This window comes from Rhincodon typus, chromosome 1 (assembly GCF_021869965.1).
Source record: "Rhincodon typus isolate 14 chromosome 1, sRhiTyp1.1, whole genome shotgun sequence".
Taxonomy (NCBI): Eukaryota; Metazoa; Chordata; class Chondrichthyes; order Orectolobiformes; family Rhincodontidae; genus Rhincodon; species Rhincodon typus.
Window position 1 is genome coordinate 171,675,635 of NC_063332.1, and position 21,885 is coordinate 171,697,519.

Here is a 21,885-nt window from a genome sequence, read left to right on the forward strand (position 1 = left end):
TTACATCTAGAGGACTGGAGTACAAGGATGCAGGAGTTATGCTCCTTCTTAGACCCCACTTGGAGTCCTGTGAGCAGATCTGGGCACCACACCTCAGGAAGAATAGATTGGCCTTGGAGGGAGTACAACATAGATTTACAAGAATGATACGTGGACTTCAGGTGTTAAGTTATGAGGAGAGAATATACAAATATTAGGCATATTTTCTCTAGAGTTCAGAGGGTTATGGGGTGACCTGTTCAAAGTCTTCAAGAATTAACACGAAAAGACAGGGTAGGTAAAGGTAAACTATTTCTACTAGTTGGGGATTCTAGAAATAGGGATCATAGTCTGACAATTAGGGCCAGACCATTCAGGAAAGATGTTAGGAAGCACTTCTACACACAAAGGGTTGTTGAGGTTTGAAACTTTCTTCCACAAATGCCAGTGGTTGCTGTATCAGTTATTAATTTATCTACCTCCAATTTAAAAATTTTGTTTAGCTGTAGTATTAAGGGATATGGAGTTACGGCACAGATCAGCCATGATCTCATTGAATGGTGGAAAAGACTTGATGGGCTGAATGGCCCACCCCTGTACCTATGTTCCTTTGGGTACGTTCATATCAGAATGTCTCGTATTGTGACGGTATGTAACTGTTGTAAAGGTACAGACCTTTACTGAATTTGTAATCTATGCCATAACACAACAGGAATCTTTAGCAGTTCGCATTGATGTCTGATTCAGTGATATCACTGTTTCCAAAATAAAAATAAAGAAACCAGGCCAAATGAATTCGTAAAAGAACTTGACAATAGTGTTCACTTTTTCTTTACAAAGACATATGAGGCTTGCTCATCATAGATTTAACAGCCAGGCGGCTATCAGTAACCTCCATTGATATCCCCTGTTGGTTGTGCCAAACAGATGCGTTCTAAAATTACATTTATTGTGTTGTAAGGTGGTTGGGACCGGGGTTTTGACAATGAGTGTAAGTGTTACAAGTGCTTACTCTCCAGATCACAATATGATGTTGAGCCTTGTCTATTGTATTCTCCTGTTGAGGTGTCATGTTAGAGCCAGTATTCTCGCAGCAATGTTTCGGATGTACCTACTGTTCAGTAGCAGTTAGTTCTCAAATAAAATGGAACCTTTTAAATTGGTCACCTTGCGTCATGGTGAAACCCTGAAATACTTTGGTGTAATCTTACAGCAGCTTCCTTTATATATAGCAGATGCTCGCTGCCAAAATTTGTGCTGTTTTATTCTTTGCAGCTAGATAGCGGGGAAGTACACTGTGTTGTCTGCTCTTGAGACCAATAGACTCTAGCTCTCAGCAAGGTAAAACTCCTGTTTCATGCAAAGAATTGAAGTCGGGCTTGGCATGGTTTTTTTGTTTTAGGATTTAATTGACTGGAAAGAAGAGGTCGGGAAGTAAATTTTGGCAATAGTTTTTGTCAGATGATTTTGTCTCTGTTATCAGTTGCATGATGTTTCTCTGCATGTGGTCCCAATTTCTATCTCTTTCATATAATCATCTTTAACAGCAGTCGCAAAAAGGCTTGCGATAGTATTTGACAATATATGTATAATTAACACTGTTGCTCACATCATCATCTGCCTGCAGTGAGCACGAGAACCATTGTATTTCAATTTGGTGGACAGATCGCTGTCGTGCTCAGGTTTAACATGTGCCTCGTGTATTTATTTGACTTTGTATGTGTGTGTTTCTGCATATCATGCCTTTTCCTTTTTGAACGGTTGAAGTTCCAGTAATTGGGGCTTATTTAATGCAAGGAATGTTCGGACATTTGAGTGGAAAATTGAGCTTGTTATTTTAAATTAGTAAATTAATCTAAATTGCCAGACCTATCAGGAAAGATTGAACTGCCTGGAGCTCTTTTCTCTGGCAAAGAGAAGACTTGACAGAGTGACTGGAGAACGTTGCCTTTTAAGATTTTATGAAAGGGTTTGATGGGGTTGATGATGTGGGCGATGCCAGAGCTGGGGGTCGTAAACACATCAGAACCACTAAACTCCAATAAGGAATTCAGAAGAAACCTCCTTTCTGAAAGAGCGATGATAATGTGGAATTCTTTATAAAGGGAGGTGGTCGACGTGGATGGATGTGCAGATGCATTTGGAGAAAACCTCAATAGGTAAATGAGGGGGAAAGGAATAGAATGATGTCCTGGTGGGATGAGATCAAGAGGAGGTGTGAGGAAAATTGTGTGGGGCATGAAGATTTAGATGGAGCTCTGAGGCTAAATGGCTTTTCTGCAATGTGAAATCCTTAATAATGCAAGTGTTCTTGCTTTTAAAAAAAAGTTTAACTGCTTATATGTGTCTCTCTCAATTTTTATTAGAACTATCCTATTGTGTGATTGTGGGAAACAATACAAATTTATTCAATTATAAATCCACATCCAGTTGTACTAATTTTTGTTTTCCTTTCTTTCCTCTCTGCAGTTGGCTGATATAGACCCTGGTGTGTGAGAAAGCCAGATCATGAGTCACTACATTGTCTGTTTGCAAGGCCCAGCCCCATGGGGCTTCAGACTTCAGGGGGGAAAAGACTTCAACATGCCCCTGACCATCTCCAGGGTAAGTATGGTGTCTTTACCTCTATGCCCTAACTCTGCTGATGTCATGTGTTAATTAAAACTGCTACTACAAGCATCTTCTGTAGAAGCAACTTGACCTACATGATGAAAGGTTGCCGGGATTTAAAGCATTGGCAGCTCTCTTCTGGCTAGTGAGTAGTACACTTTACATCCTCAACTTCTTGTTCTGTCTTTCCTACTGAATACCCTCACAATGTCTTTTTTGGAATCTCGCTACGGTATGCAGTTGCCAGAATTGAGTTTAGCCGTAATGTTCCCAAAGGGGCGGTTTCTTGTTGTCCTTTGGCCGCGCAAACACCAACTCCTGTGACAAGCTCTTTCTTGGATCTTTTTTAATATCTGTCGTTTCTTGGTGTTTTGGAATGAGAGGGAGTGAGGAGGTTAGTGGAAAATGGTCAGGAAAGTAGAGATGAGGCAAAATTGGATCATCCATGATCTCCATGTTGAATGGCAGAGCGGGCTCATTTGACTGAATGATCCACTCTGATTCCTGCTTCATACGTTTTGAAGAGTTGATTGAACAAACATCTCCCAGTTGGAGAGCGGTGACAGAATTTGGCGTGAATGTACTTGAGTCGCGAGCTTTGGATGTAATAGCAGATGATTTATCACTTGACCTGTAATTGCCATTCTCACCAACCATTTCACTTCACCTCCTCCTCTCCAATGCTTTCTTAACTCATAAAGCAAATGTGGCATGGAGAGAGGGGTTAAGCAACATAATATTGCTTAATATCCGGAACAGCTTGCAATGTTCTCTGGGAGATTAATCTTGAATTCCTGGAGACTCCAGGACAGTCCTGGAAGTTAGTGAGCCCAGGCAGAATCCACAGTAAGTAGGCAAACATGCTGGAATGGGTATTTCACCATAGCTGTTAGTGGAGTACTGTTAGCTGTACAAGTGTATCTTGCCTTGGCATAGAGAGAGGCTTGCAAGTTTGTGTTTAGCTGATGCCTTCTTTGTGACCCCATTGGTATGTTTGTGCATCACTTTTGGAACAGAAGCCTCACCTAAGCCCAGTGTGAATTTGACATTTCTACCAAACTATGCCACTTGGTGGTACAATACTGCTCAATAGAATGGCATCTGATGGTGCAAGCAACATGAATACGAGAGAGCTCGTTTTTTCTTTTTATTGTGTCCACCTCCAAGGCTTGGGAGAGGAGGCGGAAGATTGAAAACCAAACTTTTAATTACATTTTTCAAACTATTCAAAACTCTGTTACAGCAAGGAAATTTATCCTGTTTTCTTTTTAAAAAAAACTAAAGTAGTCTGCACCATTTCATGTCCAAATCAGTTGCTAAGCAACCCAAAGAACTTGCATTTCTATAAGTCCTTTTACGACCTTGGGTCATCACCTTACAGACTCTTTGAAGTGTGATCCCTGTTGTAACATCAGGAAAGCTCAGTTGTTGTTCACATAATGAGCCAGCAAGGTCCTATCTTGAACCCTGAATGTGCTGTATCAACTATCCTGAGCCAGATCTGTTGCACACTGATGCTATAGTATTTTACTCTTTTAAGAAAAAGATCTTTGTAAAGGTGCCTTATGGTGTTTCTTGGTGAAATAAGTTTCTTCCACGTACAATAGGTCATTTCAAATATGCTTACTGTTCATTTTTACCATGAAGATCTCACTGGCTAGGCAATATTGGTGGCCAGTACCAAAATTCTGCGTTCCACGTTTGAATTGAACACGTCCATCATTGCAAAAGGAACTAACATTAGCTTGAAGCTGTGGAAAAAATCACGCAAGAGGAAAATCTTTCAGGCTCCCTTTTCCCCTGCCCTTAGAATATTGGCAGCTCGTGTCTCCGATACTGTTGTGAGTGACGTGTGCTTTTCTAAATAAAGCTTTCCAAGTTTTGAGTGAGTGTGCCTGCTAAGTTGACAGTTTTGTCTTTCCAAATTCTTTCCCTTTTTGGAGTGCAGGGAGCTGGAAATGCCTGCCTAGCTGCTCCAAATGCTTATTAGAGAGTTTCAGACTCCAGTGATCAGAGGTGTACCACAGCTGATCAGACACAGGTTACTCTCCAGTTCTCTCACAAAAGGGCCCAGTGTTTCTGGGTAACCTTTTTCTGGGCCTCTTACTCTGTCCCTGTCAATCCTGTTGCAACTGCCTTGCTGTAGATGGATGGATTAATAATAGGTGTTAGAGTAATAAGAAAGAGCTCTCTCATTTATACACCTCCTTTCCTGGCCTCAGGATGCCCCCAGTTGCTTCACAGCCAATAAAACACAGTGGGTACAGTTCAAAATGATCGTACTTTAAGAAATGCAATATCGCAAGCTCCCGCTAACAACAGTAAAATTGGGGACTAGATTATTTATTTTGGTAGAAGGATCAATGGGCCTTACTCTCCTTCCAAGTAGTGCTGTTGCCATCCTTTCTACATCTTCCTGAGAGGGTAGGTGGAGCCTTTGTAAACGTATCAACTTGACACCTATCAATGGCCCTAATGTTGTGGGTGACAATTGGTTACAGAAACCACCATCTCCTTCGTTCTCTTTTTTCCCTTTTTGCAAATTCCAAGATGTTCTAACATCTGTGTCTGAGTCAGAGGGTGATAGGTTCAGTCTCCACTCAGAGACTCTAGGGTAAGGGTCTAGGCTGACCCTCCAGAACAGTACTGAAGGAGTGCTGGATGATGTGAAAGATCCCATTATGCTATTTCCAATGACAACTGGGAAGTTATTCCTGATGTCTTGACCAATATTTATTCTTCAATCAACATCACAAAAAACAATTATTGGTCACTATCCCTTTGCTATTTGTGGGGAAGTTTCTGTATGCAAATTGGCTTCATGAATTACACCAGTGACTACGTTTCAAAAGTACTTGATTTGGTTGTATCTTTGGGTGGTGTGGAAAGGTATAACAGATAAACAATTTTTTGAGAATGGCTCCAAGTCATGAAGCTCATTTGGAGAACTGGTGTAGCCACAATGGACTCTTTCTGTGCTGTAACATTTTGTCTAAATCTATGACTTTATTTTTCTTTGCCAAGCACTTTACCTGTCTGAGGTTAGCCCTAGTAACCTTCTTGCGATGTTATAGGAACTGATCTGAAGCTGAGCAAAAGTTATTCACGGATCTGTTTTGGGGAATGTTATTAAATTGGGAGTATTCTGGGCATGGTTGTTTCTGTGCATCAATTTAATCATACCTTTCCTTTACTCTGGCCAACTCAAACACAATTTTGGATGACATTTTCTCTGGGAAGGCATTTGCAAAAATAAAACTAGCTTGTCAATAACAAATGCTCGAGTTGTATTAAGAAAAACAACAGAAGTCTTTGAAAATTATGAAGGAGAAAGTAAATCTACTATTGATAGGACATCATACCGTTTCAAAAGTTTTGACTTTGATAATTATTCCACCGACCCTGTAGTCACACTCTTCTCTGACTGAGACCAGTACGCCCAGATTTTATTTGTCATGATTGCATCAAACATGGAACGCAGCCATGTCTGCATTTTATTTTTCCTTGAGTTATCCCTAAGCAGAGATCTAAGTCTGAAAAGTAGGGTTTATCCAGAAATCGTCTTCCCCTTTTGTATCCTCTCAAAATGTTGGTCTGCCCTTCTGTGACGTAGAATTCTCTGTTCTGCAAGAATCTAGCCACAGGTTCTGTTTCATGAAAAATAAAATGGGAACTGAGGCACGTTTGCACTTTGACCTTTTCATTGGCTAACTCTTAGTTCTGAGTTAATGCCATGGTTATGCCTTCTCTCTCCTGAGCTGTTGATGCTGCTGGTTTTGGTAAATATAGAGTAACCAGGTATAATAGGCATCATGCCCAATGGGGCACATTTATCAACCAGTGCAAGTGGCTGTCAGTCTATTACTACTAAATATATTTCAACAGGGGAAAGCTTATTGTGACAAGCGCAGTGATCTAATGAAATTTGCTGGTTACTGGAGCATTGTTCAACAGGAGCCAAAGGGAGGGTGTGCTGCTAGGATTCACTAACAACAATGCAGCAAAGAGTCAGTCTCTTGCACTTACCCCACTCCAGACTCTCGAATCTCCCTCGTTTTCATCACTTTACCATTGACAGCTGTATCCTCAACCTCTCTGTCTCGTTATATCTCTCTCCTCCCCTTTTTTTAAATTACATGCCCTTTAGAACTTCGCATAGAGGGACATGTTCCTAATATTTCCATGTGTGGCTGAGTGCCAAGTTGGGTTTGAAAACATTGTTGTAAAGTGCCTTGGAATGACTTATCACATGATAGATGTGACATGAGTCCAAGTTGTTGCACTGGGATCGTTGAAATTATTTTTACTACTGTATCAAACTCAGCTGCTTGGCAGTAAAAACATATTTTTGTTAAGTGCCAATGTAAAGTGTGGAAAAGACATAAGTGCCCAGACTCTGGAAGTTGGTATTGGTTTGGCTAATGTAAACCACTATGGGACAATTTGACCATATTGGATGGCATAAGGCAGGCTTGTGCCTTATAACATTGATGCAATTGGAGAGTCCAATGCTTTTATTTACGATACACAAGGTTAGTGACAGTGCAGATGCAGAGTCTAACTGAATAAATGCACTGATTTTTACACTCTGAGATACAAATTTGTGAGTCATTGCCCATCTCTGGTTGCGTTTTTGAGAAAGTGGTGGGGAGCTGCCTTCTAGAACCACTGCAGTCTGTTTGGTATAAGTGTACTCAATGCTGTTATGGAGGAAATTCCAGGATTTTGAGCCAACGACACTGAAGGAATGACAATATATTTCCAAGTCATGATTGTGAGGGGCTTAGAGGGGAACTTGCAGTGGTGGTGTTCCTATGTATCTGCTGCCCGCTTCCTTCTAGATGTGGGTTTGGAGATGCTGTCTAAGGAAGTACAGTACAAGGTGCTGTCTGTGATTATCGCAACAACTTGTATTTATCAAGTACTTTCAGTGGTATTTTCAGCCCATATCCACTGGAAAACTAATAGACTCATGCTTGAAAACTAAGGGTGGATGGAGACAAATACCGACACTGAGCAAAATTTGTTGCCAAGCCACAGGAGACTTTGGGGCATGCTCGGCCAAAGAGGGAGGTTTTATGAGGCATTTTAAAGACAGCGAGATAGGGAGTAAGGGAGCAGAGATATTTACAAGGTGAGTTCCAATATTTATGATCCAAGTTGCTGACGTCAGAGGTGTCAATGATGGAAGAAAGGATATCAGAGCTGTGCAAGAGGCTAGAATTGTTGGAATGCTGAAGTCTTGGAGGATTATAGAACCAGAACAGATTGAAGAGAGGAGGCAAGTGGCGTTTGAAAAGATCATGTGCTACGCCCTCCGACAAGGACAGCTCCAAAAGCAAGCACAGTCTCAGAAGTCATTGTTGCTTGCTTGCCATAATTAATTGTTCATGCTGTTGTGTTGTTGGGAAGGTATAACCCATGAAGTACTCGTGATGTGGTAGTGCAATGATTTCATTCAGCTACTGGTCCAATTCCTATGTTTTGTAAAGGGAAAAATCCATCCAGATATAAGTACTTACTATTGCCTTATATTAAGTCTATACATTCAAAGAAAATAAATATTTGTCACCTTAAAAAAAATCATTTACCGCTGATGTAATGTCATGTATTTTTTGATATTCAAGCAGAGCTGTTTTTCTGTTCGTGTCGATCGTCACAGACTCATCTCTTACATTAGGTCATAGGAGAAACCCTGCCTACTACAAATGGTATTGTTTAGACAGCCCTAAGTCCCTTTATTAGTCATGCTGAGGAAGGGCAAATGTATAATTGTGAATCAGCCGCACCCAGCCTTTCATATAGTTTGCCTCCAGTCAGACCGTACAGCGCAATACAATCGCACTATCCTTTTGCTCCAGGTCTGCCTCCCTCCCTATGTGGGTGGATGTGTGTCTCAGTCTCTCTGAGACATCATTAGTTTCTACTCTGTTGCTTTACCCAATTCAGTTACAATACAAAGTATCGTGCTCAGCTTTGTTTTGCAAAAAACACTGTGTAGTTTGTGTTGTGTGGCTTGTATTACTAGTGTCTGACTGTCTTGTTAACTGTATGCATGAGCCTTGGTATTTGACCATTGGACCTTTTTCATTTTGCTCTTATCATATCTTCCAGATATAGTTTAAGCAAGGGATTTGTGGATCTGTGTAAACTAAACATAATGGTGGCATGTGAGTGCTGATAAATGGCTTTAGTTACCAAGGTCAGAACCAAGTTAGGATTCCAAACAGAAGCACATGTTTTTGTTTTGGGACTGAAAACAACTGCTTCATCAGATTGGATCGTCAAAGTTTCAAGGCAAAATGATCACTAATCCACTGCATTCCCTGTTCATACCCATGAGCTTCATATTCGGGCTCGGAGAAAGATTCGATGATGGATACATTTCCACCCTTGTGTTTGGGACAGAGTCCATGATTCTGGCTTTTAATAATTTTGTAATGATTTTGGAACTTTTTCATCAATGAAAATTAAAACTTCTGTTCTTTATTTAACCAAGTATGACACCCCAAGGTGTTCCCAGATTCTTGGTTAAGAGATTTGAACACTGGATTGTGATAGGAAGTTTTACATCAACCCCATGGGTAGGGAATGTTTAGAGGGATATGGGCCAAACACAGGCAAATGAGACTAGTTCAGTTTAGGAAACATGGACGAGTTGGGCCAAAAGGCCTGCTTCCATGCTGAATGACTCTACAATGGATTTGCAGCATAGAACAAGCTTTTCAACTTGATAGATCTCTGTGCTTATGCTCTACGTGAGCCTTCTCCCAGTCTTCATTCAACCCTACCCTTTTTTTTGTATTTTCGCTGTCATGTACTGGTCTAGCTTCCCCTTTAAAGGCATCAATACAATTTGTATCCACAGCACACTGTATACAGTGAGTTCCCCAAATTCATAACTCTCGCTGTGGGTTGAAGAAGTTTCTCTTGAATTTCCTCTTTGATTTGTTGATGGTTATCATGTATTTATGCCTTCAGCTTCTAATCTCACCTAGCAAGTGTACGTCTATCCTGGCACAATTGCCCATAGTCTTGACAACCTTCATCAGGTCTTCCCAGGAGAGAGCGAACCCCTAATCTGTCTTTCCTTTCTGATAACGTCCAGGAAGCTGGAAACACCGGGCTGAAAATGACAGAAATATTTTTTTAAAACCCTGGAATGGGTACAATGCTAGAATGGGAGGAGCCCTGAGGTCTTGTGGAATTGTGGGACTGAAGGAAATTACAGAGATATGGAGGCTTGTAAAATAAATGACGAAACCTTTAAAATGGATTTTCTGACGGAAGTGAGGAGTGGATCTAATGGATGAACCAGACTTGTAGTTAGCGCGTGGGTAGTACTACTTTGGGTGCGTTTACTCATTCTTGAAGTTGCACAGTTTACTTTATGATTCAGTTAGTCTGTCCATCCACCTCCTTTAACTTTCAGGCTTGGGTCAGTTAATTTTCCAGCAGATGTGGGCTAGAAGTATGCTTTGATGATACCTTACTACATTCCTGTCACTCCCTTCTTTCACGTAAAGTCACAGAATCATACAGCACAGAAACAGACCTTTCTGCCCAACTCATCTATGCTGGCCAGTTTTCCTAAACTGAACTAGTCCCATTTGGCCCATGTCCCTCTAAACCTTTCTTATCCATGTACCCATCCAGATGCCTTTTTAAAGTGTTGCAATTGTACCAGCACCCACCACTCCCTCTGGCAGTTTGTCCGATACATGCGCCACCCTCTGCATGAAAACGTTGTCCCTCAGGTCCCTTTTAAATCTTTCCCCCTCTCACCTTAAAACCTTGATTCTCCCACCTCCCCCCTACCCAATTCCCCCTCACCACAGGATTCACTGAGAGAAAATACACGTGCAACAAAGTTCTTAAATTGTGCGAAATGGCTTTTGCCACAATTCTTGGTATTCATTCTGTCCAGACTCTGGACTAAGCTTCAGCCTGTGACATTCACAACTACAGTGTAAATTTCCTTGTCTTTCTTTGTTTTCACTGCAAGATGCTGATGGGATTCCTCTTTCAGGGTGTTGGTGTGTGCACTTGCTAACAAAACATTCTTTTGGAAGCCAAGACTTTGAACTCTACAATGGTTTCCTTGTCTCCTCTCTTGTAATACATCCCTAATCTGACCCTCCCTTAGTGTGGCTGTTTGATGGAAGCCAGAGAACTAGATCTTGATGGGCAACTGGCTTGGAAACTCTCCTGGGTTGGAAATCTGAGGGGGCGGGGAGAGATGAGCCGACATTTGTTCTACTCCAATCCAAAAAGTTATTTCACTATCTTTTTGAGAAAATATTGCATATTTGATTTGAATAGAAGAAAAAACAATATGTAGACATCGTTAGCGGAGTGATATAGTCCAGTCGTTTGTGTGTGCTTACAAGTGAGGGAAGAGTCCACATAATATTATTCTTACAGTGCCCCTTTTGACCTTTCCAATTATCATTTTTTTAAAGATTTCGTAAGCCAACATCAGTGCAGTCTCTGGTTTATGACTTTACTCAATTGACTCTGTCAGGCAGCTTAAAACCTGGGAAGGAAAGCAGTAAATTCCAGCATAGAACTGAGAGGAAGGGAGCTGCTCTAATTTTTTCATAATGCACCCAATTTGTCAACATGCACAAATCTTTCAAGAACAATTTTCTTTATCTCTGTTTAAGGGCAGCACACTGGTTTCTTGTTGGACTGTTTAATGTATTGTATTGTCAGTCTTTTGGAACTGCTTGATTGATGGTGATCTCCTAATCTTTCCGATGGTGTGGTTTTTTTTTTGTTTTGGCATTGCTGGTTTTCTGTGTTCTTTTGATGTTGGATGATCGTGAAGAAAACAGTTTAGAGTCTAGGGACTTACGAAACCCTCCCTGATGGAAAGGGTTTCACTGCAGAAAATGGCACTTGTGTCAAGTTGGGTTAGATGTGGGTGAGAGTGTCAGCTCAGCTTGACCCTCTGTCATCCTTCCTCTGACCTTTTACAGGGATGTGGCTGTGATCAGAATGACCATGTTTTGAATGGTCACATAAAATAATTCCTATGTGAGTGAGCATTGTTTTCATCATCTCACTGTCTCATTTAAGAGAAAGTAACAGGAGGTGCATTGTTCCTGGGAGCGTTTCGTAGGGAGGAAGGAGTTGTGTTTGAATTTTTTTCCCCTATTCGTGCATGGGATGTTGATTTCACTGGTTGAGTCAGTATTTATTACCCATTCCTAGCTGCCCTATTGAGAAGGTGGTGGTGAGCTGCCTTCTTGAACAGCTACAGTCTATGTGCTGTAGGTAGACCCACAATGCTGTGAGGGAGGGGATTCTAGGATTTGGACCCAGTGACTGTGAAGGAGTGGTGATATATTTCCAAATCAGGATGGTGAGTGGCTTCGAGGGGAACTTGCAGGTGGTCTTACCACTGTATCCCTGGCTGTTTTCATTCTAGCTGATAGTGGTTGTGGGTTTGGAAGGTGCTGTCAAAGGATCTTTGGTAAGTTTCTGCAGTGCATCTTGTAGATGGTACACACTGCTTGCTGCCACTGTTTTTGTTTCAGATCACTAGCACCAACAGTTCTTTGTTTTATTTTAGTATTCCAACGCACTAGTGACTTGTGTCTTGTAGATGGTGGACAGGCCTTGGGGAGACAATGGCCTAGTGGTATTATTCCTGGATTGTTAATCCAGGCAATGTTCTGGAGTCCAAGGTTCAAATCCTGCCACAGCAGATGGTGGAATTTGGTTTCAATAAAAATATGGAAATGAGATTCTCATATTGACCATAAACCATTGTCACTCGTTGGGAAAAACCCATCTGGTTCACTAATGTCCTTCGGGGAAGGAAACTGCCATCCTTACCTGGTCTGGCCTACATGTGACTCCAGGCCCACAGCAATGTGGTTGACTCTTAACTGCTCTCTGGCCAATCAGGGATGGACAATGAATGCTGGCTGAGCCAGTGGCAACCACATCCTGTCAAGGAATGAATTTTTTTTTTAAAAATCAGGTTATTCAATGCAATATTCTTAGCCTCTGATCTGCAATTGCAACCACTGTATTTAATTGGCTAGTCTAGTTTGGTTTCTGGTCATTGGTAATCTCCAGGATGTTGACAGCAGGGAATTCGGTGATGATGTTAGCAATTAATATCCAGGGGTGATGATTAGATTTTCTGATGTTGGAGATGATCATTATCTGGCACCTTTTGTGGCATGAATGTTATTTGCCACTTTTTAAGCCTAAGTTCAAGATCTTGCATTTGGACATGGACTACCCCTGTATCTAAGGAGTCGTGAATGGTGCTGAACATTGTGCAATTATCAGTGACCATCCCTATTTCTGACCTTATGATGGAGGGAAGGTCATTTGATGAAGCTGCTGATGATGGTGGGCCTAGGATGCTATCCTGAGGAACTCCTGCAGAAACAGACATAAACTGCTGGAAAAGCTCAGCAGGTCTGGCAACATCTGTGGAGAGAAATCAGAGTTAACGTTTTGAGTCCAGTGACCCTTCTTGAGTCCTGATGGTAACTAGGAAAAAGTTGGGGGGAGCAAGAGCTAAAATAGAGAGAAGAACAGTTGAACAGACAAAGGAGTGGATAACTGTCAGCCTAGGACAATGAATGGCTGTTAATAGGGACTATTAGTGGCTAACAATAGGTTGTGTATAATAGCAGACAATGTGATAACAAGAGACAGTAGGAGCTGCAGATGCTGGAGAATCCGAGACAACAAGGTGCAGAGCTGGATGAACACAGCAGGCCAAGCAGCAGCATAGGAGCAGAAAGGCTGACGTTTCGGGCCTAGACCCTTCATCAGAAATGGGGGAGGGGAAGGGGGTTCTGAAATAAATAGGGAGAGAGGGGGAGGCGGATAGAAGATAGATAGAGGAGGGGATAGGTGGAGAGGACGAGAGAGTTGCAGTGGGAGAGAGATAGATAACAAGGCCTGGTGTGTAGAGTTTGGGGTAAGGACATGGGAGAAGGTGCCTCAAGTCCTAAAATTGTTGAAATCGATAGAGTCCAGAAAGTTGTCGAGTTCCCAAGCAGAAAATGAAGAGTTCTGGCAGAGATGTCCTGGACCCGAGATGATTGATCTCCAGCAACCACATTCATCTTCCACTGTGCTAGGTATGACACTAATAAGCAGAGCGATTTTACCTGATTCTCACTTAACTATAGTTTTGTGAGGACTCCTTGCTATACCAGTTGGTCAGTGAGTCCTTGATATTCTCAGCTCACCTCTGGAATTCAGTTCCTTTGTCCATGTTTGAACCGAGGATGCAATGATGTTAGGAGCTGTGTTGCCCTATGGAATCCAAACTGAGCATCTGTGAATAGCTTGCTGTGCAAATGCTGCTTTGTAGCACTGTTGATGAGCCCTTCCATTACTTTAATGATGATTGAGATAGACTGATGGGGCAATAATTGTCCATGTTCGATTTGCCCTGCTTTTTGTGTGCAAGATAAAGCTGGGCAGTTTTTCACATTCCTAGGTAAATGCCAGTGTTGTCAGCTGTGGACCCTTCTCTTCCAATGAGTTGCTCAATTGTCCACCATCGTTCACTGGTGAGTATGGAATTGCTTAGCTCTGTCTATCACTTGCTGCAAATGATGATTGGCATGCAAGTAGTTCTGGTATTGCCCTTTCACCAGGTTGAATCCTCATTTTTAGGTATGCATGGTGCTGCTCCTGGCATACCATCCTTCATTCTGCTTTGAACCAGGACTTATCCCCTTGCTTGATTGTGATTGTTCAGTGGGAGATATTCTGGGCTATGAGCTTGCAGTTGGGGTCATGATCGCTGAGGTTCCATTTTTATAGCCCAGATTTATTACTTGAATTTAAATTCCACCAGCTGCCGTGGTGGAGTTTGAATCCATGCCCCTAGAATCTTAATCTCAGTCCCTGGATTACTGGTCCAGCAACATCACCAGTTCACCACTATCTTCCTCTTGAACAACAATCGATGAAGCACCATGGCAATGTGAGTTCTTGTAGACCTGGATCCAGCCTTAAATGACAGCTCCATGTGGGGAATAGAGAAAACTGAACAAAAAACAATTATTTATTTCATGTTTATTTTAAATGTTTAGCTTGAAAAATAGAGAGAGGCAGGAAGGAAGTGTGCTCTCTCTGTGTTATGTATATGTAATGTGTAGTAACATCAGTAAGCACAGAACACAGTCTATGTGTAAATCTGTGGTATTCTGGCCATGTGAGGAGTCAGTGTTCTTAATAAACTTCAAGATATATGTCCCCATAAGAAATCTTTGTGGCATATGTTATGTGAGCTAACCTATAGAGCAATATACAGGTTATATCTCATACTGGTAATCGGTTCTGACACGAGAAACCACATCTTTGCTCAACCATAGTTTTACATCTTAATTTATTTAATGTTTTGGAGCAGAACTGTGCATGCAAAGACTTGCTAGTGATGCCAGCTCAGATTCTGTTCACTTTGAAGCAGCAGACAAGTTGAAGTAATTGCATTAATGTTAATAATCAGCAGCTTCTGCCCCTGTCATTATGTTTCCTTGGCTCTGAGCTCACCTAGAATTGGATTTTCAGCATGTGGATTAGTGAACTCGAATCACAAGTTGTCGTTCAGGGAAATCTTGTCTTTACATAGTACACTTTGCAACTTTGGGAGAGCCCAAGGTGCTTCACAACCCAGCAAGCTGCTTTTCAAGTGTAGCCACTCGAGCTTCAACAGGCAGCAGTGTGAAAAATAACCAGATCGTGTGCTTTATTGGTGACTAAGTATTGACTGGGAAACTGAGGAAAACCCTGCACTTATTCTAAATAGAATCCTGAGATCGTTTAATGTGGACCTGAAAGGGCAGACATGACATCAGTCCGATAGAATGGGCATGTCCAGAGCTGTGTTGGGACAGGATTTAAAAATTGTTACCAGCTGACAGTGAATTAAATGCTCAATTTCTCCATCCTGACCGTTTAACCCTGTATCATGACCAGAGGCCAGGCCTGGTATTTTCTTCAAATGTGGACCGTACAAGGTTAAAAAGAAATGTAAAAGCCACGAGCACAATTGAAAGCACCTATTGTAAATGGAGAATCCTACTAAACTGTCCTTGCTAATTCTATGAGTTTCCGAAGTGGAAAGGAGTTGCCTTCACTGTCGAGATTAAGAGAGAAAAACTATGTTTCGTATATCAGCAAAAGAAGGACAGACACCATCAATGATTACAAAGGGTAATAGTCAGTTAAAGCCTACTCTGTAACCTTTGCCTGTGTATATTGGCCCCAGGCTAGATCATTGAAAGGATTTACTGTTAATTTAAAACAGCCTTTACATTGTATTACAACAGCAACTTGAATTTCTGAAGGGCTTTTTCACATCTCAAGCTGCTCTCGATTGTTGAGTGAAGCGGAAGAAGTTTAGAATTTATAGGGTTTCCTGAGATGTAGTGTGGATTCTGCAAGGAGATATGCTCATAAATTGCAGCTACGATTCACAAATGTTAGTATGGTATAAAGGACCCTGAATTTGCTGTGAAGTGGCTATTACTTCTGAAAAGTCAGAGACAAAGATGTTTTAAACAGCTTGCTAGACCTTTCTTTCCCTGAATGAGGAGTCTAGCTGTTTTTTTTTGAATCATATAACCAATTGCTGCTGTTAACTTTTTGTTTTATTACGGATATTTATTAAATAAATATGTTTGACTTGGATTACAGATGGTGGTGCTTTAGTCTAGTATCTTCCAGGAGAAGAAGGGAAAGATTCCATGCAGGGCACAGGTTGAGCCAAACGCTGCCAATATTATTTTTGTTAAGGTACCTGACAGTGTGATGAATTCTGTCTGAATATGACAGCACGTGAAAACACTGTGAGCTGTTTTGAACCAGTGCTTGCAGTTTGTCAGCATAGCCTCGAATGTGGAAGCCAAAAGTAGTTGGCCTGAATTTTAATCAGAAGCGGTACCCTTGGCTATTGTTACTTGTGTTGGCATTGGGCAGTGCGGAGTGTGGAGGCCCCTTGCACTGGTCTGCTGCAGAGAGCCCTTGGAGAGAGACTGTGGTGTTTGTCTTTATAAATTTGTTCCTTGTCTTTTTGACCTATGGTTATACTGTGTTTTGCTGAAATATAACTTCTTTTTTCTTCATTTTTCTCTATCCTACAACTAAGAATTGTACCTAAGTACTCTGTACTGAAGATGGTGTGGTGTTGGTGACATTGTTACACTGTGACTAATCTGTAACTGAAGAAATTGTGTCTTTTGTACCTGAGATGGTGCTGTAATTGGAGATGTGTAAACTTTTCACTGTATATTTATTTGAGTACATGTGACAATAAAGCTAATTCAATTGTCTCGAGACAAGACCTCATTCCGCTCCCCCCCACCCCCACCCCCAATATCATCGTGGGTTGTTATTCCCAGCAGCATCGCTGGAAACAGTGATCATTGCTGGGCTTTGCAGTAAGTTCATGAAGAAAAGGCACCATGCATTAAGACTTCAAGGTAAGCTGGTGGTTTTGTCAGGGCAAGATGAGCAGAACTTACGTGAATCAAGGTTCATGTGAATTTGGCTCCAACGGGGTGTTTTACCTGATGCAGCAATGCTTACGTTAACCCTGTAACTTAGGAAACTGGGCGTGAATAGTGTGATATTGAAGAATCTAGCAGACATTTAGTCCACCTAGCTATTACATTCCTCAGGTACATAAGCGTCTGGGTTAGGATTAAGATGTTAGTTTACAACAGAGGAATATACTTCCAGTAGAGTGTCATGGAGGTCATGTGTTATGGTACGGTAATAATTTCATGGGTATGTCTTTTAAAGACATACTGACCATGAAACAAAAATGACATCAGGTGACCCCTCATGCTTCTATTTTCTGGAGAAAAGCATCAGCCTGTTGAGTTTTTTCTGCTACAACAGTTAATGCCAACCATTTGGTCATTTGAGTTCAGTAGACTGATTTGTAAAATACACATTCGTTTTTATCACTTGAAATTTTATACTGACTTAATTTTGCCTTCAGAAAATTGCTGAGAAGTTAATGTCAGAGCAGTCTGACATAATTTGAGTGATTTTTCCCCACAGAATTAAAGTTTTTTTTAAAAATAAATCCACTAACTTTATAATTGAAAATGTAGGTGCATGTGTTTTATCACTAGTCACTGACATATATTCAAACCAGTTGCTCAGTAGTTCTAGTCTGCACCCCATCCAGGTGATATCACTGTGTGGCAAGTCAGACCTTGTTTATTCTGATGGTTATAAATGTCCATGCAACTATCTGAAAGATCAAAGCTGGCTTGTTAAACAGGTAACCCTGCAGTGAAATTTGAACCTTCCTGGAAATACTAGAGTTCATTGTTCATCGTAAGGTGCTAGATGTCTTTCTACGAATATAGTGACATTAATTTCCATTTTGTAAACTATTTTTGATAAGACAATGTAAAGACTTATGCTGAAAGGCATTATCATATGGACTGTTTCAATGATGTGAAATCCAACTCAACTTTCCTTTTCGCAAAATGAATTCATGCCTGTAAAGTAATTCATGGTGGATGAACACATTGATTAGTTTGCTAATGATTTTTGGGATCAATGTTTGTTTATCACACTGATACATGTCTCACTAATGACCATCAGATGAAATATTAAACTGAGACCACATCTGGTTGCTGGTTTGGATATAAAAAAAATTCCCTCAATCAGTGCCACAAAGCCAGATTATCTGCCCGCTATCACCTTGCTGTTTGTGGGATCTTGCTGTGCGCAAATTGGCTGTTGCTTTTCCCACACTGCAACAGTGACTACACATCAAAAACAGCTTCATTGACTGAAAATCACTTTGAGAAGTCCAGTGGTTATGAAAGGCTCTATGTAAGCGCAAGTCAATCATTTCTATGTTGAAGGTGCTGTTTGTTCCCATGAAATACAGCAGCTTGTAAATTTGATTGCAGTTATTGATCGGAGCAAGTTAGTGATGGTAGCATATCTTGTTTAAAAACCTCTTTACTTGCAATCCTTGTGTGTAAAAAAAAAAGTAACATTGCGTAGAACAACTTATCACCAATATTTTAGCTTCCTTAATTTTAATTATGGCTAAAGACCACAAAACAAAGCCTCCTTGTAACTACTTTCCTTAATTTGTGCCGTGGATAAATGCTTCTAAACCCTGGAGGGCTTTGCAAGTGGAAAACATCAGATCTTTGTTTATTCTAAACTCCTGAAATGAGTCTGATTTGAATATTTTTACAGTGTGTTTTTGTGATTTCATGCATCTTTAGTTGAACCAGATACACAACTGTACATAGATTCATGGCATATTTCAATATGAGTATTGTTTTTGGCTGTTGTCGATACTTTCAGTGTATCAAATGAAACCTATCGAAACATGAGTTTTCTTCCGTTGGTTTTTATTCCTTTTAATATTGGTGACTGTAAATGGTTCTGAAGGATCTAATGAGTAAATGAAAGATATAGCTGTTTGCTAATTTGCTAGGTAACTATGGAATGTTCTGAATTGTCTGAAAAGGTGACATTTTCACTTTTTTTTTACAGCCCTGTCAAATGACTGGCTGAATTATACTATGGGAGAGAGTTTCCTTTGTCTCATAATTTTTGCTTTAAGTTTGCAAATACAAACCATCTGCATCACAGTAGTTGGTCCTTGCAGTCCAAATGGAAAGATTGTTGAAGCAGTGAAGCCAATCGCTGTGAATAACGTTGAGTGGAAATTTAATTTGATCGTTTTTATATTGAGTGAGCACTGTGTACTTTTTAAAAAACTCCTTCTGTACTTCTCCTATTTAAACCCTTGTCCCAATAACATGGTTACACATCCCAGTTATATGCCTCATTTCCATTGTGGCATTGCTTCTGAGAAGTAAACTCCTTGCAAAGAGCTAATAAAAAAAGATACATTTATAAATTAGTGAACTGTTACTTATTTGTGCTTTTTTTTTTTTGCTAATCAAATTTTTTTTATTGAAATATATATTTGCTATTGCCTCTTGTGTGTTCAGTTTTGCTACACTGCAAGTTACATACCTAGGACTATGACTTTAATGGTTGGTACTAGACTGTCTTTAAGAGTACCTAATTTGAATTTTGGTTCAATAGTTTTTCATCTGTGCCTCTGCTAGTAGCACTTTGCCTCTGAGTCAGAAGGTCATAGGTTCAAGACCTGTTTCGGAGACTGGACTGCTAATATAAGCTGACTCCACAGTACAGTACTGTTAATGGTTTCATCTCTTGGGTGGAATGTTAATCTGAAATTCCACAAGTAAAAGAACACCTCAGCCAAAGTGGAGGAGGAGGAGGTGAGTTTTCCCTGGTGTCCTAGCCAATATTCACCCCTTAGCCGACCAACTCACGTTGTCTAACTGTGTTTATCTTGACCCTGTTTGGTGAGACCTCGCTATGCACATGTTGGCAACTGTGTTTGTCTACAAAACACTTTATTTAAAACATTTTATTTGATTGTAAACCACTTTCTAACGCTCTGATAATGTGAAAAGCACAGGTACTCTCATGCACACAAGTACTGTCATGTGCAATCTTCCCTAAGGCACTGAGTCTTATTACAGTGCCTCGTTGGTACAGAACATTAGTATTGCTGAAAAGTAAGACAATTTCCTGAGGCTTTTTGTCCCGCAGTCATTGGGACAAATGCATGAATACCAAATACAGTTACTCATTGCTTTTTCCATAGCAAGTCCATGACAATTTGCCAATCAATCAGCCCTTTTCTCTTGTAGTATAAATTGTTGTGATCATTTGACATTTGGTATTCTTGCATTCGTCCAGAATGAATAGCTATGATAATAGGTCTCTCTTTTTCTCCGCAGTGTTGAGCTTGATGAGTCATTGAGTTGGGATGAAAGTAGATTTGCTGAGTATTTTCATTGTCCACTAATGATCCAATAAAGGATGCGCCATGTTTTTCCGAATAGGACGTTTTCGAAAATGGTTACAATCAGTTAAATTGTTTCAGGTGATGACCTAATTAGTCGTGGTTAGGAGAAGTCTGTCATCTCACAGCAATAAAGGAAGCTGTTTGGACCTTCATGTTTGAGTTGAGTCTTTTTCAAGGCCATCCAGTTGGTCACACTACATCAGAGATAGTAAGAACTGCCGATGCTGGAGTCTGAGATAACACAGTGTGGAGCTGGAGGAACACAGCAGGCCAGGCAGCATCAGAGGAGCAGGAAAATTGACATTTCGGGTCAGGACCCTTCTTCAGAAATGAAGTCACACTACAACTGTCTTTTCCCACATCCCTGAATTTTTTTTCTCTTTTTGTTTATCTATTTATTCCCTATTTAATCTGAATTGGTCACCTTCTTGGGCAGTTCACTCCAACCCTAACTACTCAGTGCAGACAAATGCTTTTTCTTATCTCTCCTCATTGTTTTTCTGGTTGCCTCAAATCTTTGCCTTCCGTTTCCCTTTAAATCTCTCCAAATGCTTCCTGATCTTGAATACCTCTGATCAAACTCCTTGCAATTCCTGCTGCTCTGAGGAGACCACAAGCACCAAAATTGCATTCTGTTCAAGGCAAAACTAAAATGGGATGAGAATCCCTTTTTGGTTATGAGGGAAATTTTAGATACTGCAACAAGGATTCCGAACATCTTGCATTCTTGAAGTGACACCGAGTAATGGGTTGGGTTCTTGTTTATTATCCTGGAACTTACAGTCCTTTTACACGTCAAGTTATTGGGAGTTTGACTTGGTTTTTTTATCCCTTCAACTTTCTTGAGTGTTTCAACGAAGGTGCGGATGCCCAGTTCTTGCTGGATTGTAAGCAACTTTTGTGTTGGATCGTAAATAGTTTTCAGTTTGGGCTGTGTAAGTAGGTACAGTAATGTGGAGCAGATTTTATTGAGAGCTAAATGCCTGATAGTTGTAACATTAGTATTGCTCGTGGCAGAGGAAATAGCCTGCTGTCTTGAACCTGACCTAGATTTCAGCTCACTTGTTTTATTTAACCCCCCCATTCCACACCACACCACCCAAGTGTGGAACAGGTTCATTGTTGGGAAAGTAGTCCTCAGGCAGTCCATTCCCCTTCAGTGTTTGAGGAAAACAAAGCTTGCATTCTTCCCTGTGCGGGAAGAAAAGGAATGCCCGAGTTCACATACCAAGCAGTTTGTGCAAATTACTGTCCATCAGTCAGTGCTAGAGAAGCTGTCATTGGTACATGTCTTTCTCAACCAGATGCAGGCTTTGTACATCATTCTGAGGAAAGCCTAATAAATATGACCAGTGAACTCTGCCACTATTCTGCGTATCGATAAATGTTAGAGTGGCACTGACTATATTCAT

General features: G+C 40.7%; 1 protein-coding gene across 3 annotated transcripts in view; it reads left to right on the forward strand.

Moving 5' to 3' along the window:
• pdlim5a (PDZ and LIM domain 5a) overlaps positions 1-21,885 on the forward strand; it is a 237,926-nt gene that overhangs the window by 16,588 nt on the left and 199,453 nt on the right. For all 3 annotated transcript variants that reach the window (XM_048595832.1, XM_048595842.1, XM_048595848.1), the window contains exon 2: positions 2,449-2,583. In XM_048595832.1, coding sequence (XP_048451789.1) covers positions 2,488-2,583 — 96 coding nt within the window. In that variant the 5' untranslated portion in view covers positions 2,449-2,487. The remainder of the gene's footprint in view (positions 1-2,448; positions 2,584-21,885) is intronic.